The following is a 27346-nucleotide window of genomic DNA, read 5'->3' as shown; positions in this document are numbered from 1 at the left end:
GCCAGGACCTGACCCATTTTTTCCCAGGGTTTGGGAGAGGCCGGATCCAGCCTCGGCTTCTCTTTCGCAAACGTTCCCTGCTCGAGATTTGGGGCCACGATTCCTGGTGCGAGGTTTTTAGCACCAGCCCCAGGCTGCACCCACCCTGCCGCAGCCCCCCCCGTGCCCACCGTGCCGGGGCTTTGTGCTGGAAAAAAGGAGAGCAAACGTGGGCGAGGAAGGAGGGGGGGACGTGTGTGTGCCTGTACGGGGGGGGCACACGGCGGAGAGCCCCCGCTCAGCACCACCGAGGAGCTGAGGCCGTCGGGGCGCTGCACAGCCCTGGGGGGGGGTTTATAGCGTGCGCCTTATCAGCTCGAATCAAAATCAGGTGACGCTTGGCTAAACCCGTGGGATTCAGCCACCGCCTGCGTTTCCCTGTGTGCATCCATCCTCCCGAAGGGAAGCCCCCCCAGGGCACACGGTGCCCCCCCCCGGCAGCTCGGTGCTGGGCACCCAAGGGTGCAGGAAAGGTGCTGGGGTGCTCGGGGATCCCCCGATGGTGGCTTCAGCTCCGTGCCCCCACGCCTGGTGGCGGCTGGGTGCAAGGGGGGGGCTTGGATCCTGCCAGGGGGTGCTGGGGGGGGGGATAGGGTGGCCCCGTCCCTGCGCTGGGGGGTCCCGGGGGTGGGGGGCTGCTGGGGTCACCCAGGGGGGTGGCACCGCGGGTGGGGACTGGGGTGGGGGACACTGGGTGGGTTACTGGGGCAGGCAGGTGGCACCAAGTGGGACCAGTGCGTGGCACTGGGAGCAGCTGGGAGACACTGGGGGCGGCAGGCGGGGGCTGCTGGGGGCAGGGGGCACCACCAGGGACTGCCGGGGGGGGGGGCACAGGAGGCAGCGCCTTGCCCTGCGGCACCCCTGTGCCGAGCCGTGCCATATCGTGCCATATCGTGCCATATCGTGCCATGTCGCGCCGCGCCGTGCCATGTCGCGCCACGCCGAGCCGTGCCAAGCAGAGCGGTGCCCTGCAGCCCGGTGCCGTGCCGTGCCGTGCCGTGCCGATCCGAGCCGTGCCAAGCGGGCGGGGCGACCCGGGCCGGCCCCGCATTGGCGCAGCCCCGGCGCTAGCGCGGAGGCGGTGCCGGGCGCGGCGCAGCGCGGAGGATGCTGCGGGAGGGGGGAGCCGCCGCTGCCAGCCCCGGTGCCGGTACCGGGCGGGAGGGTGGCCCTCTGAGACCCCCCCGTTGAGCCCCCCCACCCCCCCCCAGCCCGGCCATGGGGGCGCTGACCAGCCGGCAGAACGCAGGGGTGGAGGAGGTGGACGTCCCCGCTAATTCCGTCTATAGGTACCCCCCGAAATCCGGTGAGTGGAGGGGAGAAAGGGGGGGGGCACCCGCATTTCGGTGCCGGGAGGGGTTGGGGACACGAGGCACCGCCTTGCTCCGCTAAGGGAAGGTGACCCCAAAAAGCCCCGGCCCGCTTTGGGGGCTCGATGGGGTCGGGGATGCTCCCGCGCACCCCAACGCCCACCCGCACCCCTCGGGGGGGGGACCCCAAAACTTGGGGTGTGGGGCTGGGCGCCCTGGGGTCGTGTGGGGACAGGCTGGGGCCGGGGTGACCCCCGGGGGTGCCCCATCTCCAGGGGTCCCTTTACCAGCTGCGAAACTTGGCCGAGTTTTTGGTACTTTAATCCCATTTTTGGTACTTTAATCCCATTTTTGGTACTTTAATCCCATTTTTATTTGCACCGGGGGGCTGAACGCCGGCGCTCGCTGCCAGCTGCTTGGGCAAAGCTGGCTTTAAATTCCCGGGAGGATGCCTGGGGTGGGAGGGATCGCAGGGGACCCCTCCTTCCCCTGCGCTCTGCCCCCCCAGCAGCCCCCCAGCCTCTGCTGTCACCCCCCCAAGCTCCTGTCCCCGTCCCCGATGTCTCCCCCCTTCCGAATCCGGCCCTGCCTCAAACCTTGTGCGTGACCTTGGAAAAATCGGGGCCCTCCCCTCCCTGCCACGGGGCTGGGCTGAGCCGCTGGCTGCGGGGGGGTCGTGGGGATATCCTGGGGGGGGGGGGTCACACGCCAAGAGGTCACGGAGCTGGGTCCTGGGGGGTCCTGGCATAAAAACAGCAAAAAATATAAAAAATAAAAATAGAAATCTGTGGCTGGTGCCTGCGTGTGCCCGGGGATTGCCACAGCATCCTTGCGGCGCCAGCTGATATTAATAGGTGACTATTTTGGGGGTTAATAGGATAAGGTAAGTGCTTGGGTTGTTAGCGCCGGGGTAAATTACTCGCTCGTTAGGAATAAAGACGTCCTCAGGAAGAATTGCAGCCAGCCCAAACCTTCTCCTTGTCCCGAAAAGCCGTGCTTGGCTTGTTTTGATTTTATTTTATTACGGGGCTGGGTGCGTTTTATTGCTGGGCTTTGTTATTCCTGGGCTGGGTGCGTTTTTAGGGGGGTGTCTCGGGGGTCGGGGGAGCGCTGCCCCTGCCCTGGGGTAGGGACTGTGCCCAGCTGGGGGCTCCCGGGGGCATCTCAGCTGGCAGAGGTCAGGCTGGGGCTGACCCCCGGATTTTGGGGTCTTCTCCCCACGGAGAGGGATGGGAGGTGCCCGGGTGGCAGGGAGGGACGCGGCCAGCTGCACCAGAGCACGGGCTGGTGGCCCCGAGAGATTATGGCTGCTCTGCCCCTAATCCCAGGGGGATTTGCCTTTGGTGGCTGAGCAGGAGGAAGAGGAGGAGGCAGCGGGGCCGGATCCTGTGCAGCGGCAGCGCCTCGCCCCCATCGAGCCTGGAGGTGCCCCCCTGGGGCATGGGGCCGTGGCTCGCTCCGGGTGGCCACAGCGGCCACTTCTTGTCCCCATCGAGCAGCTCCTCCTCTCATCCCGGGGGTCTCCACCCCAGGGGCTGTGGGTCCCTGCGTGGGGGCAGGATCCTTATTTCAGTCCCTGGCTGAGGCTGGGGCCACACAAGTTTGGGGCCAGGAGCAAAGACGGGTGGCCACGTGGGGACACCCCAAGTCCCAGGGACACCCCGAGAGGGCTGATGCAGCAGCTCCAGGGCTGGCTCAGGGCTGGGGCACCAAGGTTTGCACCCACGGGGTCCCTGCAGGTCCTGGGGGAGCTCCCCAGGTGCTGTGCAGGGAGGTGCTCGTGGAGAAAAGGGGCTGATGGCAGCGGGGGGTGCCTGGGGGCGTCCTGCAGCAAGGTGCTGTCCCTGGGTGCTGTGACCGTCCTTGTCAGGCTCTCCTCCCCCCCCCGGGGGCAGCTCTCGGGTGAGGAATTACAATTAGCCCATAATGAGAGCACCCCTGCTTCCCTCCGTGCCCCTCGGTGCGGCCCGGCCGTGCCCGCGGTCACCCGGCGGGGCTGGCAGCATCCTGCCGAAGCCAAAATCATCATTTTTTTTATTTATTTTTTCTCATCTCCTGCCTCTTTAACCTCCTTTGCTGCCGGCTGCAGCGCTCAGCCCATGTAAAATTGATGCAGCTCTGCACGGCGAGTCCCGCGGGAGGGCGAAAGCGCAGCCGAGCGTGGCCAGGAGCCCCCAGCCCCAGGGTTTTGTCCCCGCCAGGACACGGAGGGGGGGGGCTGAGGGTCCTGGGCCGTGCCACGGGGACCTGCAGCACCCAAGGGTGCTCGGAGACCCCCGCAGGGAGGCTGGGTGATGCTCCGTGCCAGCGAGCCGTGGCTGGGGTCACCACACAGAGCCTGGGCTCGGATTTTCAGCTCTCGGCCTTGGGTTGAGCCTGGGGCTGTTCTCCCTGCGCCTCGCCAGGCTTTGGGCTCGGTTTTGGGGTTTTCCGTGGGGTGTGAAGGCCCGAGCAGGAGCTGCATCAGCTGGGAGCCAGCCGCAGCCTCTGACTTCGGTGCCCAAAGCCCGGCCACTTTGAGCTGCGGCCCCCAAACGTTTCCTCCTGGAGGATTTCCCCGGAGGAGCTGGGGGTGTTTGCGTGGCTGTGCGGCCCCATGGAAGCAACCAGGGGCTGTGTTTTTTTTTTTTTCAGGGGCCGTGGCTAAAGCTCGGGCTGAATCTGCTCGGATTAAATCCCGCTGGACTGAGCAGACGCCTGCTGGGTGCTGCGCCGGGGCCGTGCCCCTGCACCAGCCCATTTCCATCTCAGCTCTGCCTGCGTGGCTGCTCCGGGCCATAAATCAGAGCAGGCAGCAGCTCCTTTACCCACAACGAGCTGTGGGGCCACGAGGCTGCCGCTTCCCTGCTCCCCGGGGCTCCCCAGCGTGGAGGTGGCTGGAGGGCAAAGGGGGCAGCGGGGCAAAACGGGTGGGAGAAGGGCTGCCTAAAAGGGTCGCTCCTTCACCCCTGCACCTTCACGTGCCCAAAACCGAAAGGGTTTGGGCGAGGTGGCCTTGCGGACGAAGCCACCCTGGGGACGAAGCCACCCTGGGGACGAAGCCCCCCCTAGCCAGCCGCGGGCAGCAGCTCCCCGTGGTGCCCGCCCCGCTCAGTCTGTCCGTCTGTCCTTCCTCCCCAGGGAGTTATTTCGCCAACCACTTCATCATGGGCGGCGAGAAGTTCGACTCCACGCACCCCGAGGGTTACCTCTTCGGCGAGAACAGCGACCTCAACTTCTTGGGGAACCGCCCCGTGCTGGTAGGCACCAGGGGGGGGGGATTTGGTGTCCACCAGCCAAGCGCTCTGGGGTGGGCTGAGTGGATTCTCTGCTGTCTGCTATAGAGGTTGGCCACTCGCCACCATGTCCCCTCCTGGGCTGCAGGAGCTGTTCTGCTCGTTTCTGGCTTCTCCAAACCCGGTGTTATTTTTATGAATCGTATTTTTACCCGACAAAAGGGTTTGGGGCCAGTTTGCTTCTCGTGTGTGTGCCAGCTGGGGATGCCCGGCTGCCTCAGTTCCCCGGGGACGCTCCCTGTGTGCCCGCTCCTGGGGCTGGGGTTTGTTCCTGCTGCATTTAGAAAGCAAAGAAGTGGCACCAGGACCACCCTGGCAGTGGGATTTCATTTCTGGGAGGGCTCAGGCAGTGAAAAGCCTCGAGGTGAGGAATGAAAAGGCACCGAAGCTTTTCTGGTGGATCAAAACGAGCGTGCCCGCTCCGGACAGCTCAGCTTTCGAACGTTTCTCTCCATCCCGTCGGCTTGCCCAGAAAGCAGAGGCCAGGATCCACCTCCCCTCCCCTGAGAAATCCCCTTGATGCCAGTGAAAGCCTCCCAGCTGCCCCCGTGCGCTTCTGGGGGCACAAATCCTGGCAGCAGCCCGGCGGGAGCAGCAGGGGAGGCAGACGACCAGCTTGGAAGCAGCAGAAGGAATTAACGCGGCGCTGCAAGCCGAATTGCATCGCTCTGGCTTAATTACCGGGGGCGCTGAGAGGCTGAGCTTCAGAGATTTGGGGTCACAGCGGGGATGTGAGGGCTGGGGCCGGAGGACCCGCGTTGGTTCTGGCCTGATGCTGCGTCCAGGCCCCATTTAAGCATCTCTTGTGCTGCCCCCAGCCCTTTTCTGATGCTCTGTGGCTGTTTTGTGCTCCGGGCTGCTGCTACAGAGACGTGGCAGGGCTGGAAATGTCAGAGGCTGTCAGTGCTTTACGCAGGGAGATTTAAGTTGGGTTCCTTCGGGTGTCCCCAAAGAGCTGGGGGGTTAATGTCTGGGAAATGCTGCCCTAAATCCTCTCTGAGCCGAGCGGCTCGGGGCGAGCTGGCAAATCCCAGCTGCAGGTGCTGGGGCTGGGCAGGCGCAGAGGTTTGGCCGGGGGTGGCCGCATCCTGCCCGCGGGACCCTGCCCGCTCCCCCCCGGTGCCCTCGGTGCAGGGTGGGGAAGGGGCTCGGAGCTCCTCAGAGCCACAGAAACCAGCCTGGGGCTGCTCGTGGACAAAGCCCCGGGGATATTTTGGGGGTTTTTTGGCTTTGGCAGGAGCTGGCTGGGACCAAACATTGCTGCAGGCGCGCACACGGCGTTCCCAAAGGGATGGCGGTCAGAGCGAGGATATTTTGCTGTTGTTTTTCGGCTTGATTTAAGTCAAGGGGATGGAAGGAAGTCCTCCGAGCGGCCCCTTTGTGATTGTGCAAATCTGGCTTGCACAATTTCATTAACGTTTTTTTAAAAAGTCGCCAGAAAAGGGCCCGCAGCTGGGCGCGAGAGAGAGAGCCCAACGGTGACAACTGAACAGTTCCTGCAGCAAGAAATTTACCCCCAGAGCTTCCCCATTCCACCCAGCCCAACGGCTGCTGCCTGCCTCGACCCCAAATTTATGGGGGGGAGGCCAAAAGGGCCCCCCAGGGGCTGTGGGGGGAGCCGTGCCCCATGGCACGCTGCTGGCTGCCGCACCGGGGTCGTTGTGCGCAGAGGGGTCCTGTGCCCATGGGGGGCTTTTGGGGTCCTTGGGGTGCTGAGGGCACGGCGAGGTGCAAACGAGGGGGCAGATTGGATTGCTTCGTTAATTAGAGCAGGGAGGATGGGTCGGCCGGTGGCTGTGGGTTGTGCTCAGCTTTCGGGTTCCTGCTCCCTCCCAGCCGCACCGGGCAGCCTGTGGGTGCCCGAGGCTCCTGGCAGAGCTCGTTCGCGTGGCTTAATGACTCAGCAACCCCTTTTTGAGGAAAAGGTGACAATTTCCAGGTGCCACTGAATCCTCAGAGGGCCCCGTGCCACCACCACCTGCGGGCTGAGCAGCTCCAGCCTGGGTTCCCCCTGGCCAGGGGAAGGTGATCGTTCCTTGGGGGGGCTGAGCACACCTCAGGGACACCCAAAGGAGGGGCAGAAATTGGGGGGAGAAGCCCCCCCGGGTCCCTTCCCATACCCTCGGTCTGCCGTGGTGTCCCCTCTCCTCTACCAGCCCTGCAGCCCCCGTGGTGGCTGCAGGTGACACGGGAGGGACAAGGTCACCTTGGAGGGTGGCACCGCTCTGCTCTCCCTCACAGCGACGCCGGCACCCCCATCGGCTCCCCCCGCTGCACAGGGGCTGATGGGGACCCCCCAGCCCCAACCCCATCCATTTGGGGACAAAAGCAGGGGATTTGTGGCCGTTCCTTTGGTGCCGGGCACCGAGCGGGCTCCGTGCTCCCCCTCCCTCAGCTCCGTGCTGCAGCAGCGGGCTAAAAATACAGCAGCGGCCGCCCGCGGCGCCGTGGGATCCACGGGGGGGGCTCGGGCACCTTGACCCCGCTTCCCCTTTGTCCTTGAGATGCCCCCTTTCCGCGTGCCAGACCCCATAAGCTGTCCCCAGCAGGGTGGTGTCCCCGTTGTCACACCGCCTGCTACCCGAGGTGGATGCGGAGTTTGTTTTGGGGTCGGGGAGGGTGCCCAGGGGGGTGCTGGGGGCTGGCTCTGCCCTGTTGTGGTGGGGGCCTTAAAGAAAGAAGCCCCCGGGGTAGGGGCCTTAAAGGCAGAACTGATCGCCCCCAGGGAGGGGGAGCGCTTAGGAGGCCGGTGTGGGGTCCCAGTGCGCATGGGGCTTTTGGGGAGGTGGCTTTGTGGGGGAAGGTTCCCTTTGGCACGGGTTTGCCCAGCCTGGGAGGGGATTTGGGTGTCCCCACGGCACTGCTCCGGCCTGGGGGGGCTTCTGGGGGCTCCCCCCGGGGTTTTGGGGGGCTCTGCTATTGAGGAGGGACAGGGGTCTCACCGCTGTCTCTCTCGCCCTAGTTCCCTTACGCCGCTCCGCCTCCCCAGGAACCCGTCAAGACCCTCAGGAGCCTGATCAACATCCGCAAGGACACCCTGCGCCTCGTCAAGTGAGTCGGGGGGGTGCTCCCCTCGGAGGGGGGGTGCTCCCGGCCCCAGTGTCCGTGGGGGGGGGACAGAGCTGGCCCCGAGCGGGTGCCCCCTCCCCAAGTCCCGGCACGGGCGAGCTTCCCGCGCCAGCCCGCGCCTCTCGGGGCGAGGGGATTAAGCGGAGCTCAGCGCTGCCTTTGAAGCGGTTTTGCTTTTTCTTCCCCCAAAAAGGCTTTATCGGAGGGAGGCCGGGGATTGGGGCCGAGCAGGGAGGCGGGTTGGGATTAGGGCTGGAAGCTGCCCGGATCTCGGGCGGGCTGCGCACTCCTGGCGTGCCTCAGCTTCCCCTGCTGAGCCTTTTGGGGACGCAGAGGGGGTGGTGACCTCGGTGGCCACCCCGTGGCACCCCAACAGCCGGGGGAGCTGTCCCTATGGGGTCCCTGAGCCCCATGGGGTGCCCCCCAGGTGCTCGGAGGAGGTGAAGACCCCGGGGGAAGAAGTGAGCAAAGCCAAGGTGCACTACAACGTGGAGTTCACCTTCGACACGGACGCCCGCGTGGCCATCACCATCTACTACCAGGCGAGCGAGGAGTTTCACAACGGGGTGGCGAGGTGAGGAGCCCGGCACGGCGTTGTGTCCCCCCACGGAGTTATTTTAGCCCCCTTTTAGGACTTTTTGCCCCAGCCCCGAGACGCATCCCCTAAGGGAAGCAGAGCACCGGCTCCTCCTGCCCCCCTACTGACCCTGCCCTCTGCCCGAGGGACAGCTACGTCCCCAGGGACAGCAGCCTGCAGTCGGAGACGGTGCACTACAAGCGGGGCGTGTGCCAGCAGTTCTGCGTGCCCTCCCACACCGTCGACCCCTCCGAGTGGACCGAGGAGGAGGTGAGCAGCGCCCGACAGGTGCCGGACCCTTGAGGGATCCGAAACCGCTTGGGGAACGGCCCCAAAACGCTCCCAAAGCTGGCTGCGAGCACCCACGGGAGCTCATCCCCTTTGGGGTGAGCAAACCCGGGGGGTTTGGGGGCTGCGGCTCAGCGGATGGGAGACCAAAACCTCGCTCCTCCTGACCGAGCCTTTCCTCCGGGGGGCAGCTGGGCTTCGACCTGGACCGGGAGGTGTTCCCCATGGTGGTGCACGCGGTGGTGGATGAAGGCGATGGTGAGAGGGGTTTATTTTCCCCATTTATTTTCCCGGCTGCACAGGGCAGGGCAGAGCCCCCTGCTCCTCCCGGGGGATTCGTCCTCGGTCCCTGAGCCCCCCCACTCGGTGTTTTCTTGCAGAGCACGCCGGGCACAGCCACGTGCTGCTGGCCACCTTCGAGAAGGTGAGAGCGGGGCTGGGGCCCCCCCGTCCCCTTCTGTCCCCTCCCGGCACCCGCTGGGTGCTGGAGGGAGCTTGGGGAGGCGCTGGGGCTGTTTTGGGGTGGTCCCGAAGCTCGAGGGCTCAAGCCCCGGTGTTCACCCCGTTGTTTTCCCCTCCCCAGCACGCCGACGGCACCTTCTGCGTGAAGCCCCTCAAGCAGAAGCAAGTGGTGAGTGCGCCGTGTCCCCAGGGGGCAGCGGGGACCCCAGGGGGCAGCGGGGACCCCAGGGTGCCACCTCCCCATCCTCCTGGCACCCTTACAGGTGGACGGGGTGAGCTACCTGCTGCAGGAGATCTACGGCATCGAGAACAAGTACAACACGCAGGACTCCAAGGTAGGCACCCGATGGGTGCGTCCAAAACCTCCCTGGACATGTCCCTGTCCCTCTCCGCTCCCCAAAGCCCCCGCTCGCGTCGCTCCCATGGGACAGGGGTCGCCTGGGGTGGGTGGAAGAGGGGTGGGGGGACAGAGGAGCTGCCGGAGGCTGCAAGCTGAAGGCTTGGTCCCCTCGGAGGCTTTGTCCCCGTGTCCCCACTTTTCGTGGTGTCCTGGGAGGGCGGTGGGGCTCGTGCCGGGGATATGGGGCCAAGCGGCCGCGGTGTCTCCTCTGGGCAGGTGGCGGAGGACGAGGTGAGCGATAACAGCGCCGAGTGCGTCGTCTGCCTGTCCGACGTCCGCGACACCCTCATCCTGCCCTGCCGCCACCTCTGCCTCTGCAACACGTGCGCCGACACCCTGCGCTACCAGGCCAACAACTGCCCCATCTGCAGGCTGCGTAAGGGGGAGGGGGGGCGGCAGATCCCAAATCCCCCCCCTTTTGGGGTCCTTCAGCCCCGGGGAGAGCCTCGGCAATGCGCAAGGCTGGGTGCTGCAGGACCCTCCTAAAAAAAACGGGGTTTGGGGTTTTATTGGGGTGCGCCAGGCGCGGTTTCCAGCCCGTCCTTTCTCCTTGCCTTTTTTTTTTTTTTGCCCCCAGCTTTCCGAGCCTTGCTGCAAATCCGAGCCATGAGGAAGAAGCTGGGGCCCCTCTCGCCCACCAGCTTCAACCCCATCATCGCCTCGCAGACCTCCGACTCCGAGGAGCACTCGGTCAGCGCTTGGGGGGGGGTTTTGGGAGCCTCGTTGGGGTGGGTGGGGAAGGGCTGGGGACGGACATCCCTTGTGGGGTTTGTAAACAAAAAAAAAGTCACAAAAAGGCAAGCTGGAAATTGGGAAGGGAAGGGAAAAAATTGGGAGGAAGCATTGCCCATGGTGCATCCTCTTCGGTGCACAAATTTGGGGCTTTCGTGGGTGTGGAGGGTTTGTCCCAGCAAAAAGGAGTGGAAAGGGGGGCAAGGAAGGAGCACGGGGGGGGGTCCTCACCCCGTCTCCCCCTCCCCAGTCCTCGGAGAACATCCCCCCGGGCTACGAGGTGGTGTCGCTGCTGGAGGCCCTCAACGGGCCGCTGACGCCCTCGCCGGGCGCGGTGCGGCTGCGGGCGCTGGGGGACGCGGCCCCCCCCGGCACGGGGCCGCTGCCCCCCTACGGCAGCGAGGGGCGCCTGCCCCCCCTGCGCGCCCTCTCGCCCCTCGAGCGCCTGTCGGACTGCGCCCCGCCGGGGCTCAAGCTGAAGAAAAGCGTCTCCAAGTGAGTGCCCACCCCCAAAACGGCACCGGGTGGGGGTCCCCAGGGTGGGGGTCCCCGGGGTGGGGGTCGCAGGTTCCTGAATCCCCCCCCCCGCCCTAAATCCCCGCAGGTCGGGCTCGCAGAACTCCTCCGTGCTGCCCGAGGAGGAGGAGGAGAAGTCGTGCACCGAGTCGGAGCTGAGGGGCACCAGGAGGAAATCTCCTGCCCGGCTGGAGGAGGTGAGGGCTTGCCGTGGCTGCGGTGAGCCGGTGAGGATGTTCTGGGGGGGGGGGACACGGGGTTTTGGGGGTCTCAAGCAGCCTCTCAGGGAATACAGGGTCTGGATGGGGACTTGTGGATGGGGACTTCCCCTCCTGGGCGTGCTGTGGATGAAGACCCAGGGGATCTGGATGCACGCCGGGTGCTGCCCCAAGGGGCAAGAGGCCCCAGCCCTGCCCCAAACGCCCCCATCCCGCCCTCCCCACGAGGATTTTTCCCTCCAGCCCCCCCCCTCCCTTCTCCCAGGAGTGCGGCGTCACCCCGGAGAGCGAGAACCTCACCCTGTCCTCATCGGGTGCCATCGACCAGTCCTCGTGCACCGGCACCCCGCTCTCCTCCACCATCTCCTCTCCAGAAGGTGCGGCCGTCGGAGACCCCCCCCCCTTTGCAATTCCCAGCTCCTCCTCGTTAGCCCTGCCGCTAATTACCCGCCGCCATGCTCCCCACAGAGCCCGTCAGCAGCAGCCTGGCCCAGTCCGTCATGTCCATGGCGTCCTCGCAGAGCCAGCACTCGCAGCTCAGCACCGACACCGTCTCCTCCATGTCCGGCTCCTACGTGGCCCCCGGCACGGAGGAGGAAGGGGACACGCTGCCCTCGCCCGCCGCCGCCACCGCCTCCGACGGAGAGGTAGGGGGGGGCGGCAGCTCCCCGAGACGGGGTGGGAGGGGACCCCTCCAAACCCATCACCGCCACGCTTCGGTGGGGGTTTTTAATCATTTTTTTCCCCTCTTTTTTTTTTTTTTTTTTGCCTTTTTTTTGCAGTCGACGCCTGTGGAGTCCCTGGATATAAACTTCGTCAGCATCTCGGCCGAGGAGCACGACGCCGAGGTACCGTGTGGCACGGGGGAGGCGGCGCCCCCAGCGCCGTGGGGGACCCCGGTTGTGCCCAGTTTTGGGCTGCGCATCCCCGTTGTGCCGAGGGCTCTTCCCCAGGGCCACGCGGGGCAGCAGGGGCCGTTCCCCGCAGCAGTTGGAGGTGCCACATCTGGGCTCATCCTCCCCAAAACCCCGGGGCCGGGGGACATTGCCCAAAAGTGCCGTGGGCACGTGCAGGGCTCAGCGCTGCCTCTCTGTGCCGCAGGGCAACGCCGTGCTGGAGGACGAGGACGCGTCGCCCACGCAGGATGATGGTAAAAGGCCCGGGTCGCTGCTGTCCTGTGTCCCCCCCCCCCTTTGGTTCGGTGTCACCGGGGGTGGCCGATGCCCTGCTGTCCCCTGGCTGCCCCGGGGAAAGCGCCGGGGGTCTCGGCGGCACCGGGGCTGGGGATGAATCCGTCATGGGTTGGACACCGGGGGGACGGGGACAGCCAGGTGGCTGTGGGGACACCGGGGCACACAGCAGGTGATGAGCAGTGCTCGGGGTCTGAGTCCCTGCTGGGGAGCAGGAGGCAGGGTGCTGCATGGGGGGGTCCCCAGAGGGCTCCCCGGGGCGATGCTCTGCTGCTGGCCGCGTCCTGCTGCCCCGCCACGGGACGCAGCCGGAGCCATTTCCACGGGGATGAGAGGGAAAGAGGCTCCACGGTGTTTTTTTTTTTTTCATTGTTTCCTCCCCCCTCTGCCAAAAAGGTCTCTTTACATCTCCGCAAACCTCTCCCTGCGCTCTCCCCACGTTGGTTTCCGTAGGGCGGGGGTGTGAGGCTGTTCCCCTTGGGCTGTTTTCCTCTTTCTCTTTTTTTTCCCCTGTCCCTGGTGTGCTTTCTCAAGCCGCCACGTGCGCACTGAGCGCTCCCCCTGCCTCCTGCCAGGCACTCAGCTAGCCGAGGAAAGGGGCTGCCACCCCCGTGCCGCCAGCTGCCAGGCGGCTTGGGTTTCTTTGGGGACAGGGAGGCCCCCGGTGCGTCCCCTCCCGTGCTCGCAAGTCTCTAAATAATAAAAAAGCCCCGAGCCTCTCCCCCTCTGTCCCACCCGCACGGTCAGCCCAGCTGGAGAGCAGGAGCCAGGCTCGGGGCCGTTCCCCAGAACCGGGTTTTTGTCGCCAAAAAGAGCACAGGGTGCTGCCAGCCCCATGGGGAGCCTCCTGCTTGTGGTGAGGAGCGAGCGGGGGCCGTTCCTGGCATCCCCTGGCCCCCCCCCGAGGCCAGGAGCACCCTTCCTTCGTGGGGAGCTCGGGTCCTGCTGGCTCAAACCCTGCAAAATGAGGTGGTGCGTGTGCGGGGGGGTCACCCATCTCACCCCACCCCAAAAAAAAACAAACCACAACACCAAACAAACCCTCCACCCCCGTGCAAAGCTTGGCTACGGCTTCTGCCGCCCCACGTGCCCGTCGCTGCCTCCTCCCGGCATCCCCCCACCCACGCTGCTGGTGCCCGAGGGAGGTGCCCCCGCGGACCCCCCCGGCACAAGGGAAAGGAGCAGCTCGGACCGTGCCCCCCCCCCCCCCTTGCGCCCAGCCCAGGCGTTATTGTCCGCTCGCGGCCCTCTCCGCTCTTTTCCTGGTTTGCAAGCAAGATTTTTAACTTTTTTTTTATTTTTAAAGGGGGTGGGGAGAGGAAAACCCCCCCGAGTCCCCCCTCCCGAGGCTGCACGCCCCCCCCGGCTAACTGCTTTAACTCCCTTCCAGGCCGGAGGACGGGCGCGTTCCTCGGTCTGAGGTGTGCCAATAACAATGACGTGGGCATCGCACGGGTGAAAGCGCTGGACAATAAGCTGTGCTCTGAGGCCCGCTTACCTGGTGAGTGGCCGCCTGCTGAACATGAACTCGGGGCTGGCGGGGGGGTGCTGCCACTCCTCCCCGCATCGCCCCTGCCCCTTCAGGTCCCCCCCTTTTCCCCTTCTCACCCTCCCCATCCTCATCCCTCTCCATCCCCGGCCCCACACCATGTCCTGCCGTGGGGCTGAGCACCGGGCACATGCCCCCAGCCCCCCCCAGCCCTATATCCAGGAGTCCTCCTGGTGTATTTGGTAGCCCCTGGTGTATTTGGTGATATTTTGGGTCAGGACGGGAGCCAGAGATGCTGCAGCCTTGGCCCTGTAGGGTCAGACACCAGGCAGGGGGCTGCCTGCATCCCCCTCCTCTTCCTCCAGACGAGGATCTTGGGGTCCCAATGCCCCAAATTCTCCTCCCTCTCCTCCATCTCTTCCCACCCTTTCTCCCCCCTCCTTCTGCCTTTCTTCTGTTTCCTCCCCCCTCTCTCTCCATCCTTTTTTTTTTTTCTTCCTATTCCTCCCGTCCCAAGGCCCCTCCATCCACCTGGAAGTTCATGTTCACTCCGTGCCAACACGGTTTTCCCAGCCCCTGCTTGTGCCCCCCTCCCTGCGTGGAGCTGCGGAGAGGTGACAAATGTATTGGTGACGGGGGGGGGGTTGGGGTGAGGGCAGGGGACCTGCATCCTCACCGTCAGCCCCGGGGGGGATAAAAATGGGGGCAAAAAAAGCCAAAAAGGAGCCCTCTGTGCACGCAGAGCTCTCGCTCAGCTCTTTGTCAATACATTTGTGGACGAGCTGAAAGCAACTCCCCCCCCCTCCAGCCTTTCCCCTTTGGCACAAGCTGCAGTGGGCGCTTGGAGAGCTGGGCTGGGGGCTGAAAGCACCCGGACCCCCCCCTCCGGGCTCCTTTCTCCCCCTCTTTCCCCTCTGGGCAAGCTTCGCCCCCCCCGGCTGCCCTGTTCCCGGTGGTTTTCTGCTCTGGGGAACCACGGCGAGGCTGTGGCGGAGGAACAGGAGCCTGCCCCAGCTCCCCGACCCCCCCCCGGCACCAGCAAGGGGCTGGCAGCGAAGGATGCGGCCTCCATCCTTTGCCCCCCCTGCACTTATCCGTGTGCCCGGCGGCTGCGCTGCTTGCCACCCCCACCAGGAAAATTGGGGAGGGGGCTTCGGGTGCCTGGCCTGCAGGGGGAGAGCACGGCTGGAGGGGCGCGGGGGCTCTGCGCTGGAAGGGTCGGAGAGGTGCGAGGAGCTCCCAGCCACGATTTAAGGTTCTTTTTGGTGGTGCTGGGCTGCGATCCACGGGGCTGCACCGCTGCCGGGGGGGTGGAGGAGGTGGAAAGGTGGAAATTTGCAGCGGGGAGCTGGGGCCAGAGCTTCCCACCCGGCTCTTACAGGTTCGGGTGTGACCACGGCCACGAGGCAGGCACAAACAGCGAGGGTCTCCACTTTGGGGCCACGTGCTGGTGTCTTGAATGCTTAACATCACCTCAAACAGTTTTTTTTTTTTTAATATTCCTCCCCTGGTTCTTCCCGAGGGGACGTTTAGCCGTGGTTAGACCCACGGGCTGGTTTTTGCTCCCTCTGTAGCGAGGGAAGGCGCAGGACGTGCTTTGTCAGCGTGGAGATGTCTGCGTGGCCCTAGCAGCGCTCTGAAAGCTCCCCAGATTTCAATCCGGGGGGAGGATGGTTGGGGAGGAGCTGACAAAACCCAATCCTGGGGATTTAGGGCACAGGGCTTCAGGGAAACCCCCAGACCCGTGTCCTCAGGTGGGTTCCCAGATCCCCAGGGGTGTGCGGGGGCTTGCAGGGGGCCGAGCAGCCTCTGGGCACTGCCTCTCCGAGGGGCTGGAAGGGGGCAGGCACGTGCTGGAAATACCAGCAGCAAGGTGGGGAGCCTGCGAGGCTGCCCCGCCACCCCGAGAAGAGCTGAAATCCCCCAGGAGCATTTGGTGGTGTGGATTATCCGGGCTGTGAGCTGGGCGAGCCGTGCGGCTTCCACCTTGAGGCTGTTTGCAGGATGGGGGGATCCCAGCTCTGCCTCCCCCAGGGAAGGAGCTGCGTGTGTGTGCACGTGGCCGTGTCCCCACGTCCTGCCCCGAGCCTCGGGAGCCTTTCCAGGACACCCTGGCTGTGCGTAAAGGCCCCGTGGCACTGCAGCGACGTAGGCAATGCCGAGCTCTAAATGTGGTGTGTGTGTGTGGGGGGGGGGGGGTCCTGTTTAATTCCCCAGCCCCTCTGGGACCCGCACACTTCACTCGCCTCCCTCTCCAGCCTGAGCTCGCTGTGAGAAGCCCCTCGAAGTGACAGCTGTCCCCTTCCATACATCACGCAGCGAGCTTTTCCTTGCTCCCTCTGGAAAAAAAAACAAAAAAACCTCAGCGCTCGCCCTCAGCCCCCGAGGTGTCCCCGTGCAGCCCCCAGGGCTCAGAGCTGCCCCGGGCACGGGGCTGAACCTCACCGGGGGGAGCACGTCGGGATGTTTTGGGGGCTCAGCCCCTGCCAGCACCGTGCGAGGACCGTGGATAACCCCCGGGGCTCACCACCTGCCTTCTGCTCTCTCCCCGCCACGCAGCCGCGGTGCCGGACTCCTGCCCCATAGACATTGAGGAATAGGTAGGAGCCCTGCAGGGCCCGCGCTCCCCAATTTCTGGTGGCTCCCCAATTTCTGGTGGCCCCCACGCGGTCCTGGGTGAGGTCCCCGAGCGCCTGCAGGGCCAAAGTGGTTCTGCTTTGGGTCCCCTCCCCGTGCATGGTGGGGGCAGAGGTGACCCTCTTTGGTTTGGGCTGGTAAAACTCCCTCTCCTGAGCCATTTCCCATGGGGGGGACGTGACCTGGGTGTGCAGCACGCGGGGTGGGGGCTGTGAGCACTTCTCCCTCCTCTCGGGGAGGGCGCAGAGCCCGGCGCCCCGGCCCCATCCCACACAGCACCGGGGACCCCGCTCCCAGCCCCAGCGGGCTGAGGCCGGAGCAGTTTGTGTCACCCAACAGCCCTCAAATAACAGGTAAAAACCTCAAATTTGGGGTGACCTGGTGGTGCTGGAAGGGATCCCCCTGCCAGAGGTGATATTTTGGCACCGGAGCAGAGATTTGGGGTTTCCCAGATGAGCTGCCCAAATGGGCAGCCCCAAGTGGCACCGTGCCCCCCCCACACCCCCAGCACAGAGAGCCCCTGATCCCCTGGGGGTGTTCGGGTACAGCTCCGTGTGCTTGACCCCAAACCCCCCTCCCACAGCCCCTAACCCCCCATTTTTTCTCCCCCAGGCCCGGAGGCAGCCAACACCAACGTGCGGCAGCCGTGGCAGCGCTGCCCGTGCCAGGGCTCAGCCCGGGGGGGGCACGCACCCCCCCACCACACGCAGAGGGACCCGGGCACCACCACCTCCACCCCTGGGCTGTAGCGGAACCGATTATTTTGGAAAGAAAAGACGATGACCTCGTATTTCCCTCCCTGTCCCAGTAGAAGGACGGGGTGGCCACAGCTGGGAGCGCAGAGGAGGGGGGGGACAAGAGCTGTGTCACCTCGCAGCCCCCCCCGTCACCACCTTGCTGCCCAGGTCCCCCTCCTGCCCCACACGTGGGGATGGGGTCACCCTAAAAAGAGGCTCCTGGGGCACGGCCGCAGGGGGACGATGGCAGGAGGGTGCCCAAGGGGTAAGGACAAGCGGCGGCAGTGACATCCTCAGTGCACGAGCCGGTGACCTCTGTGGGGGGCTGGCCCCCCCCTGGTTTGGTGGCCCGTCCCTGTGCCGTGGGACGTCCCCACCGGTGCACTGGCGGTGATGGCACTGCCCCTCCCCGGCCCCCCGCACCCCCTTTTATCCTCCCGGGCAGCATGCGAGCTCCAGGAGGTGGCTTGTCCCCAGGGCTGGAGGGGGGGGTGGCAGGGACCCGGTCCCCGTTGTCACCAGCGCCCCGGGGCACCCCCAGTTTACCCTCACCGTCTTCCGCCCCGCTGCGAGCTCGGGGCTCGGGGCTGTGCCCTCTCTCTGGAACAAGTGCCAAAAATCGTCACCCCTGTCCCCCCCTCCTGCTCTGCGTGTCCCTCGCACTTGGTAGCAGGGGCTGGACGAGGCTGGGGGGGCTGCCCCCCACCCCTCCATCCCCACCCCTCCGTCCCCATCCCTCCGGCACTGGGCTGGCAGCGTTAGTGGGGTTTGCTCAGGGGGATGGGCACTCAGGGACCCGTGGGGCAGGGCTGCAGCCCCAGACCTCATGGGGCCGCTGGCTCCGCACTGAGGAGCACCAGGGTCCATAAAACCCCCCCTCGGGGACCAACACCCCACAACGCAGGGAGCTTTGCCCCTCTCCTTTCAGGAGGAAACCGCACTTCAGAGCTACGTTAGGGCAAAAAGGTGGGTTCTGGAAGGGAATAAAAAGCCCTTTAGGGGTGTTCCTGCCCCCTGGCTGCCTGTACGCTTAGGGAAAATGAGGGAGATGCTCCGGGTGTCCCCCTTTCCTTGCAGGGCAGCCCCCCCCCGTTCCAGCCATGCACCCGTCAGGGCTTGAAGGAAGGAAACCAGACTGCTGCTTACGGCTCTGCTTCGAGCATGTTTCGGGTTTTCGGAGTATGTTTAATAAAGGGAATCTTACATCAACAAGGCGTCCCGAATCACTTTGGGGCTGCGGGGCGAGCACAAGCAGGGTGCTTAGGGCTCAGGGGGGGCAAGCCCTTCTCCATCACCCCAATACCACCCCGCAATCAGCCCAGCTGCTTCAAATGTCCCTACAAATGTCCTCAGCATCCCCCCGACCCCAATTTCCTGACCTCCTCCAAGCTCTGCCAGCCTGGCTGGGCTGGAGAAGGCACAAAACACAAACCCCATAGGGGAAGAGACGGGGCTGGTGGCTTTGGGGTGGGCGAGGGCACGGCCAGAGGGACCCTCCCTGGAGGGGAAGGGGGAGATGGGGGCACTGAGAGCAGGGTGAGGGGTCCCGCCAGGGGATGGGATGGGAGAATCCAGCCCTAAAATGCGTCCCCATGGGGCTGCTCAGGGAACCCCACAGTGGGCTAAGGGCCGGCTGCCCCCCGCTCTTGCTGCCTTAGGAGGGTTTTTTTGCAGGGGAAGGTCCCGCTGTGGAGAGAGCTGCTGTAAAAGGGTAGAAACCAGCCGGATTTGGGGCTCTTTCTGGGATTGGGCTGTAAAAAAATGGCAATGAACCCTTCCAGGCAGGCAGCCCCTTCCCCTGTGGGGCAGGGTAATGCATGGGGCTCAATCCTCCCCCAACCAGTCCCGTGCTAAAGGACAGCCTTTGGGGTGCTGTGGGGGGTCAGGGGCACCTGTAGGGTGTTAATCACGTTAATTAATTAAGGGCAGAGCCCATCCTGTAAGGGGGGATCTGGCAGCCCCCCGTTCCCCTAAAGCTTGTTCTTAGGGCACAGGCGAGGAGGAAAGCGCTGGGTTTACTCCCTCTGGGGACACAGATGGGAAGGAAAGGGCCGGGGTCGCCCCACACAGACCCCGCAGAGGGCTGGGGCACGGGGTTGAGGTTTTGGGGTGCTTGTGGTGCTTTTTGGGACCCTATTTGACCATTTGGGACCCTATTTGACTGTTTGGGACCCTATTTGGCTGTTTAGGTCCCCATTTGCCCGTGCGAGGCCCCATTCGGACCCAAAACCATGCCCCACACCCCCCTTTTGTGGGGGCTCCCCCCCAGACCCCAAAACCCCCGGATTTGAGCCCAAACCCCTCAGGGCCGCCCCCTCCCCCTCAGGGCCGCGGGCTCCCCCCCCCTCCCCTCCCTCCATCTCCATGGCAACGCGGGAGCCAATGGCGGGGCGCGAAGCTGTTTACGGGGCGTGGCGTCGCCATGGCAACGCGCGAAGCCTCCCGGAGCCGCTATTTAATGGCCGCCCCGCGGCCGCCGGCAAATCACGGCGGGCAGCGCCCGGGGCGTCATTTACCCAAAAACGGGCGAAATTAAACCAAAATTAACCCCCGCCGCCACCCGCGCGCCCTTTCTCCGGCTGCCCCGAGGTCCGGGGGTGCTTGGTTGGTTTTTTTTTTGCACCTCTTTTTTTTTTTTTCAATTTTTTTCCTATTTTTAAAATATTTTTAAGTATTTTTTATAATTTTTTTGATTTTTTATTTTTTTTTTCTTTAAATTCCAGAAGTTTCCTGCGCGCTCTCGTCAAGTTTGGGAGCGGGGGGACGTCGCTGGGACGGGGTAAGGCGGGTGTTTTGGGGTGGGTGCGGGACGGGCCCGTGGGGTGGCAGCGCCGAGGGGATCCCAAAACTGCGGCCTTTGGGGACGGCTCATTTTGGGGTGGGATGTTCATTTTCCGTTATTATTCCCCCTCACCCTCCCCGAAGTGAAGGGCTTTGGGATTTCCCCTCCCGGAGTTTGCAGGGCCAGGCCGCAGGACGCGGGGAGGGGGCATCCCAAAGGGCTCTCCCTGCCCTGAGCCCCTTTTTTGGGGGAATAATCCTGGTTTTGGGGAGCGGGACGGGGTTTTTTGGGTCCCCCCCCGGCTGTTACAGCCGCTCCGTTTGAACGGTGGAACTCAGAACCCGCAGCTCCAACCCCCACGGGTGCCAAACCCACAGGGCTCGGGGGCTCTCCGGTGCCCCTACAGCCGGGCTGGGGGGCTGGACACCGACCCCACAACCATTACCCCATCCTTTTCCCCCCCCCGCTGGCCCTAAGGGTGTTTTTGGGGTGGGTTCGTGTTCCCTGCAGGCGGTTTTAGGGGTGTGAGGTGGAGGGAACAGCAAACTGCCGAGGGAAGTCGGTAGCAGGGGGGAGCTTGAAGGGGGCTTAGCGGCACTTAGGGTGCTGAGGTTTTAGGTTTTGGTCCCATTAGGGCAAAGTGGGACAAAAAGGGGACAAAAAGGGTGGGTGAGCCCTTGGGGAGAATCATCCCTGTCCCTTGGGGGGAAGCATCCTCATTTTGTGGGACTGCGAAGCTGGGTTGTGTTTGGTCATGGGGATTTTTTTGTTGTTTTTTTTGGGGTTCGTTTCCTTATTTTCCCATTTTCCCCTGGCCTGGTGGGCAGCACCAGCACACGGGGTCTGAGAGCTGGCCGGGTGCAACCCTTTAACGGAATTCCCCCAGAATTCAGGGCTCCCCTAACCCCCAGCAGGGAGGGAGCCATCCCGCATCCCCCCCTTGGGGGCCGGCTATCACCCTCGGGGCTTGACCCCCTCCCCGTTCCCTTTATAGGATCGGCCCCGTCCCTTCCCTCGGCCGCTCCCCGTGGATGCTGGAGCTGTCGGGGCGCCCGGGCATGGCTGAGGGGTGGCTGAGCCTGCGGGTGGCCGAGATCCGAGGCCAGGAAGGCGGCGGCATGGGCGACTCGAGCAACCTGGACGACAGCCTGACCAGCCTGCAGTGGCTGCAGGAATTCTCCATCATCAACGCCAACGTGGGCAAATCCTCCTCGTGCCCCAGCGGCCCCGACCCTCACGATTACCACTGCCTCCCCGGTTTCGCCGCCCCCTGCTCTCCCCTGGCCGCCGACCCGGCTTGTATGGGGATGCCCCACACCCCCGGTAAGCCCACCTCGTCCTCCACCTCGCGGGCGGCCCCCCCGGTTGGGGGCATGCAGCCCCCCGCCGAGGATATCGACTATAAGACCAACCCCCACGTCAAGCCGCCCTACTCCTACGCCACCCTCATCTGTATGGCCATGGAGGCCAGCAAGAAGAGCAAAATCACCCTCTCGGCCATCTACAAGTGGATTACCGATAATTTCTGCTATTTCCGACACGCCGACCCCACCTGGCAGGTGGGTGCCTCGAGGGGGGGTCCTACAGACCCCATTTGGGGGGTGCTGGGTGTGTGGGGTGAAGGCGCTGGGGATAATCCTCGGTGTAAAGGGGAGCTTGCTCCTGGGGAGGTTGTGCTGAGCTCGGGTGTCCCCGGGGATGGAGACACCCCAAATTCCAGCCCTGTGCTTGGAGAGGGAGGAAGGATGGAGAGAAGGAGCCTCGGGCTCGGGCACGCAGGGATGATGCAGCCACGAGGGCGGCAGAGGGAAGGAGCCATTACGGGGCAGAGCCCAGGGCCATTTTAGGATCGGGGAGGCGCGTGCGAGGTGTCTGACCTCAGCTCCACCTTTCGGGGGCCCTGGTGGCTCCCCTCGGGGCTTGGCACGTGGGAAATCGCTGAATCAAGCGTCCCCGTCCCCGAGGAGAGGGATGGAGGTGCTGCTTGCTGGGCAAATCCCTCGCTGGGGAGGCTTAGGGGGAAAACACCGCTGCAGGTGCTGGAGGCCCCATCGCTGTGCTGGGCTGGGGAGGCCTCGGGGGGAGGCTGCTGCCCCCCAGCTGGCACAAACCCGTCCCCAGGGGTAGGGGACAGCGGGTGCTGAGCTGGGCAGCACGAAGCAAAACCGCTGCAGACCCCCCCGGCCACCTTCTCCTCAGGCAGGAGGCTCTCCAGAATCCCAAAAACCCATCCCAAAGAAGGGAGCCCCCATCCTTCTTTGGGGCCACGTGGGACCTGCATCGTCCCTTAGGATCTGGACCCCCTGGGTTGCACAGCAGGAGCTCCCTGATGGCATTGCAGGGGTTGGGGCACAGCCACGGGCTGCACGGGGACCCTTGTCCCCATGCTGTCCCCAGGGGGACCCCAGGGATGGGGGGCACAGGGTTCCAGCAACCAGGAGCCCTCGGGGACGGCCACTTTACTGGTGGGTCTGGAAACCTTTTGGGGGGAGGAGTGGTGTGCCAGCATGTTGGCTTTCTCCTGCGAACTCATGGCCAGCTAATCACCGTGTTTTTAATTAAATGTGTTTATTAAAAAAAGAAAAAAAAAAAGCAGGGTTTTCAATCCCTCTCCGCAGACATGCAGGGGGCTCACGGGATTGTTGCAGGGAGGAATGATAAATATGTTAACTGGCTGGGGAATAACGGAGGGCAGCCCAGGCTGAATGAAATTTGGGGAGGGGAGACAGCAGAGAATTCAGCTTGCAAGGCTCTGACCCTTGTAAAATTTCATTAAACTGTAAACTTGGAATCGCCGCAGCCTGCAACGTTCGCAGGGATGTCTGCGGTTCCTGCTTCTTCTTTCCTTTTTTTTTTTCCCCTTTCTTTTTTTTTTTTTTTCCTTCCTTTTTTCTTTCTGAGGCTGTGTTCTCATCCACTATCCCAATTCCCGTATGTGAAGACAGCCTGGAAAGGTCATGCCACCCGTACTCCGGGGGGAGATGGATCTATTCCTGTGGGAGCTGAGTGCTTTGGAGAGGAGCCAACGCACCCGAGGAGCTTCAGCCCAGAGCAGGGTTTTGTTGTGTGTGTGTGCGTGTTTTTCAACAGCTCTGAGCATTCAAGCCTTGTTTTTTCCTACTCGGCACTACGGATTATGGATGAATAAGCATAAAGATATCCAGGCAACATTTAAAAAAAAAAAAAAAGAACCCAACCCTCTACCATATCCAATCTCTTAATACAGTCTTGGCTTTGTGGAGTCCGACGCTGTGTTATTTACCCAATAACTGAGTTTCCTTTCTGATTATTCACATCACTCTAGGCACATTCAGGGCTTCAGAACAGCTCGACGGGAGCAGAAACTCCTCTTTTTTGTCTTTTTTTTTTTTTTTTTTTTCCTCCAGCTACTCTGAGCCGTGGCTGATGAAGATGTGGAGACTTCACACCAGGCTTCCTGGGCCAGGAGGCACCTCTGGGGGCAGATAGCCCGGGCGAGCTCCGGCTGTGCACGGGGCTGCAGTGGGATAGCCGAGGGCCCCTTTGGCTTCACCCAGCTCCTTTGTGTCAGCCTGGCCGCAGGGAGGCACGGTGGCTGGTTTGGGGAAAAATATTCCCCCCTAGCTGCTAGCAATCAGCTCGGGAGAACTGGGGAATGTGCGGAAGGATGGTGCTGTCCCCCACACATTGCCTCTTGCAACGTGGCTGTGGCCACGGCGGTGTGAAGGCTTCCTCCTTATCTGCTGTGCAGGACCTGAGCTCCTGCAGCAGGTCTGGCTGGTTTCTCCCCATGCTCTGCATCATCCAAAGCCCCATGGCCCAGGTGCACAGCCAAGGAGAGCTCCCCAAATGCTCCCTGTTGGTTGGCAAGTCCTAGCTCGAACCCTTAACTCCAGCTGCTTCTGGATGAGAGGCAGGAAAACTGCGCTGGTGGCCTGGGGCAGGGGAGTTTCTGCTGGGCACGTAGCCTGGGATGCTTTCACGTTGCCATTTCTGCCTTCTTTTCTCCCAAAGCTGCCTGCTGCCGACGTGCCTTCCCACCCGGCTCCCCAGCGGGTAGGTGCTGCGGCAGGAGGCAGGCGCTCAACCCCGCTCTCTCTTCTCTTTTGGGTCTAGAACTCCATCCGGCACAACCTCTCCTTGAACAAGTGCTTCATCAAGGTGCCTCGGGAGAAGGACGAGCCAGGGAAAGGCGGCTTTTGGAAGATCGACCCCCAGTACGCCGACCGGCTGATGAACGGCGCCTTCAAGAAACGGAGGATGCCCCCGGTGCAGATCCACCCGGCCTTCACCAGCAGAGCCCAGCAAGAAACCCGCTGCGGCGCCGGCCCCGTGGCTTCCACCTGGACCAACGGCAACGTCCTCAACGTCAACGTGGAGTCCCAGCAGCTGCTGAAGGAGTTCGAAGAAGTCACCGGCGACCAGAACTGGAACCCGGCGGACGGCAAGGCGAGCCGCAAGCGCAAGCAGCCCCTGCCCAAGCGTACGGCCAAGTTGTCTCGGCTCTCCAACCCTGCCTTGCTCACCCAGGAGGAGCAGACCGAGCTGGGGTCGCTGAAGGGCGATTTTGACTGGGAGGCCATCTTCGACACCAACTTGAACGGAGACTTCTCCACTTTCGAGGACCTGGAGCTCACGCCTCCCATCAGCCCCATCCGGCGCGACGTGGACTTGACGGTGCAGGGGCGCCACATCGACTGTCCCCAGGATTGGTGCACCACCGCCGGGCACGAGCAGGTCCTCAGCGAATCCAGCCAGAACAACCTGGACTTTGACGAGACCTTCATGGCCACTTCTTTCCTGCAGCACCCCTGGGATGAAGGCAGGAACGATTACCTCTCCGGCTCGGTCGGCGTGGAGCAGTTGTTTGAGCTCAGCGACACCTCTTTGGCTGCAGACGTGAACGACTGGAGCAGTGTGGGATCCTTTTTATAAGCGGCCACCTGGAGGACTCAGCCAAGCCCACAGAGACCTTAGCAGGGTGCTCCCCCTGTGCTGCTAGAACTTGCAAGGGGGACAAGATTTTTGAGAGGCAGAGACATCCACAGCGACTTCTGTAGCTTCTTCGTAGGGTTATTCGCAGCCAGGCCGGCGGGGGGTGGGTGGCAAGGAGAGGAAGCGGGGGGGGGGAATGACACAAGAAGGCAGAAATCGCTTGAAATACTTTTAAAGGACACACCAGAAGCCTGTGGTCCATGAGTTCGCTCAAGAAAGGGATATAGCAGTACTTATTTTTTTACTTTTTAAAGAAAGAAATGTGAATGACTTCTTTTTTCCGTGGAAATGGACACGGCACGCACTCCTCCTGGGCTAAAGGAGAGCACCTGCTAAACGGATCCGAGAGAGGAGATTCCTGGCGGCTTAGGAACTCGATAGACTACGTGCAATTTCCTCACCCCTTCTTCTCTCCGTTTGTCTCTTTCTTTCTGTCCAGGGTAGTTTGTAGGTGTAAGGTGATAATTAGCTAGCAGGCGAATAGAGGTCCCTGTTGGATTCTCCAAGTTCAACCTCCCTCCTGAATTGTGCCTAGGGAAAAAGAAAAGGTCTGTAAAGTCAGATGCGAATCAGCAAATCTGTCTCTGTAGATGTTTTTATATAATCTATTATATATTATATATTCAAAGAAACCTATATTTTTAGCATTAGAATGTCTTTTCAGAGGGGATAGGGGAAATGCAGTTTGGGGGTTGTTTTGTATTTTTGCTGAGTACAAGCTCGCGTTCGTCACTCTGCAAACCAAGACCGCAGCGTCCCGCATGTCTGCTTCGCACCGGGGAGGCTCCCAGCAGCAGCAATTTCAGTCAGGATCCAGGATTCGGCCACGGCAGGAGAGGAGCAGAGGGGACTGGGTCGCTCCCAGAAGTGACTTTTATATTTTTTACACCCAAAATCCTCACCGCGGTTGCCCAAGGGTCTAGACCAGAATAAACCTTCCCTGTGTTTCAGCGTCACCGCTGTTCCCAGTGCCCGTGGAGGAGCTCCAGGCAAAGTTGAGACATGGGGGGAGCGGAGCCAAACTGTGCTGAAACTCGACTTGAAGCTCTCGGGAACTGGATTCTTCACCTTCCCTTCGCTGTAGGAGATTTGGGTGATGGTAGCTGCTAGGTAGGAGTAAGGAAAAGCTGTAGTGTTGGTGGTGTGTCTTAGGCTTGCTGAAAAATGGAAGATTGCAACCAAAAAAAAAAAGAAAATCTTTAACAAAAGCACTTAGGACTTTTGATGTGAGCAACCTAACTTAGCGGGAATATAGCTGTAGCATAAGAGTCAATAAACCAGCCTTAAAAATAAAATTAAAATCACCCTTGGAGTAATTTGCACTCAAATTTGCACACACGGTGCTGCTTGAGGGGGCATCAGGCACCAAAGTTTGGAGCTGCAGTGATGGGAGCACCAGTCCTGCATGGGACAGGCTGGTGGCACCCCTGGATCCAGATGGGGGGGGTCTGCTGGGGGTTTCACCTGGCAGATTTCCCCCCAGGACCTGACCCAACTCTGTGAGCCCAACAACTTCAGCTCATGGAAGCGGGGCTGGGGTTGGGGCCAGCAGCTGAAGCCCCCTGAGATGCCACCAACGAGCCTAGGGTGGGGGGCAAGGGCTGTGTCTCAGGGGGGCTTTGGGGGCAGTGTAGATGCATATACCAGTACTGGTGCTAGTTGTTTTTTTTTTTTCATGTTTTCCTGCTTTTTTGGCCTCCAGACTGCTGCTGAAGAATTGCAAAGATACATGTGTACTTTAACCATTTTTTCACTGAAAGTAATTTTAAGACTTTTTTTTTTTTTTTAAAAAAAAAAAAAGAGAGAGAGAAGGGAAAAAAAAAAAGACTTTTGGTTCCTTGTTTTCCTCCAGCCCAGCCTGGCTCTGTCTGAGGCTCTCCTGTGAAGAAAAAGGGTATCTCATTGTCACAGCCCAGCCCAGTACCCAGTGAGAGCAGTGTGGGTGCTCTCAGCCCCATCCATGGGAGCTCAGCAATTCCCCAGGGGGAAACTGAGGCACGATCCACCTGATGCATGGCACGTGTTACACACCATCTATGGGGCACGAGGGTGGCTGTGCCTGGTGTCCCAGGTGCTGAGAGCTGCCCTGGAGCATCCTTCCGGGCTCCTGGGGGGGACGGTGTGGGTGCCTGGCACTGTTTCTCTCCCGCTCGTGCCCTGTCCCCACCTCACCCTGCAGAAACACAAGCGGGTTGGGAGCCCTCCTGGGTGCGGGGCGGTGAGAGGAGCTGCACAAAAGCCTCAGGAATAGCTGAGCCCTCGTGAGACCAATTATGCCGAGGAGCTGTTGGGCTCTGTGAGGGCAGGGAAGCAAAGCAGTGGCAGCAAAGCGAGCCTGTGTGCGGGTGGGGAGCAGGAGGCTTGGGGAGGGCAATGGGGTGCCAGGCTGGCTCGGGGACCAGGGCTCAGTGTAATGCCAGGTGGGCTGGGGGTATCCATGCCCACATCCATGGGGCAGCGATGCTGCTGGGGGAGGTGGGAGGGGAAGGGGCTGGAAGGGGCTTCTGGCCATGCGTGGGCATCCTCAGGGCAGAGATGTCCCCTTCAGACCCTACATCAGGCTCATCCAGCTTGGGGCTTCAGCTGGACCCGCTCCAGGCCATCACAGCCCTCAGGCCCTACCACCTCCCTGGTTATCTGCTGGATCCCCA

At 62.7% G+C, this 27346-nt stretch overlaps 1 protein-coding gene across 7 annotated transcripts; it reads left to right on the top strand.

Annotated features, from left to right (window-relative positions):
- Positions 1-1106: 1106 nt before the first annotated feature.
- On the top strand, positions 1107-25891 carry LOC137841748 (E3 ubiquitin ligase RNF157-like). Of its 7 annotated transcripts, XM_068655011.1 has the most exons (21): positions 1107-1345; positions 4470-4588; positions 7587-7675; positions 8121-8267; positions 8423-8540; positions 8750-8816; positions 8939-8982; positions 9142-9189; positions 9284-9355; positions 9637-9796; positions 9998-10110; positions 10403-10647; positions 10757-10865; positions 11152-11263; positions 11355-11533; positions 11669-11734; positions 11988-12036; positions 13467-13577; positions 19663-19723; positions 20716-21280; positions 23817-25891. In XM_068655011.1, the coding sequence occupies exons 1-21, from the start codon at positions 1258-1260 to the stop codon at positions 24633-24635; spliced, it is 3381 nt and encodes a 1126-aa protein (XP_068511112.1). In that variant the 5' UTR covers positions 1107-1257; the 3' UTR covers positions 24636-25891. The 7 variants fall into 7 exon arrangements, with proteins under 7 accessions (XP_068511112.1, XP_068511115.1, XP_068511116.1 ...); XM_068655014.1 differs by lacking the exon at positions 23817-25891 and having other exon boundaries at positions 19663-19718; positions 20716-20928; XM_068655015.1 differs by lacking the exons at positions 19663-19723; positions 20716-21280; positions 23817-25891 and adding exons at positions 16125-16165; positions 16815-16954.
- Positions 25892-27346: the final 1455 nt, after the last annotated feature.

Source organism: Anas acuta, chromosome 18 (genome assembly GCF_963932015.1).
Source record: "Anas acuta chromosome 18, bAnaAcu1.1, whole genome shotgun sequence".
Taxonomy (NCBI): Eukaryota; Metazoa; Chordata; class Aves; order Anseriformes; family Anatidae; genus Anas; species Anas acuta.
Note: the sequence above shows the minus strand (reverse complement) of the source record. Positions and strands in the feature narration are given on the sequence as shown.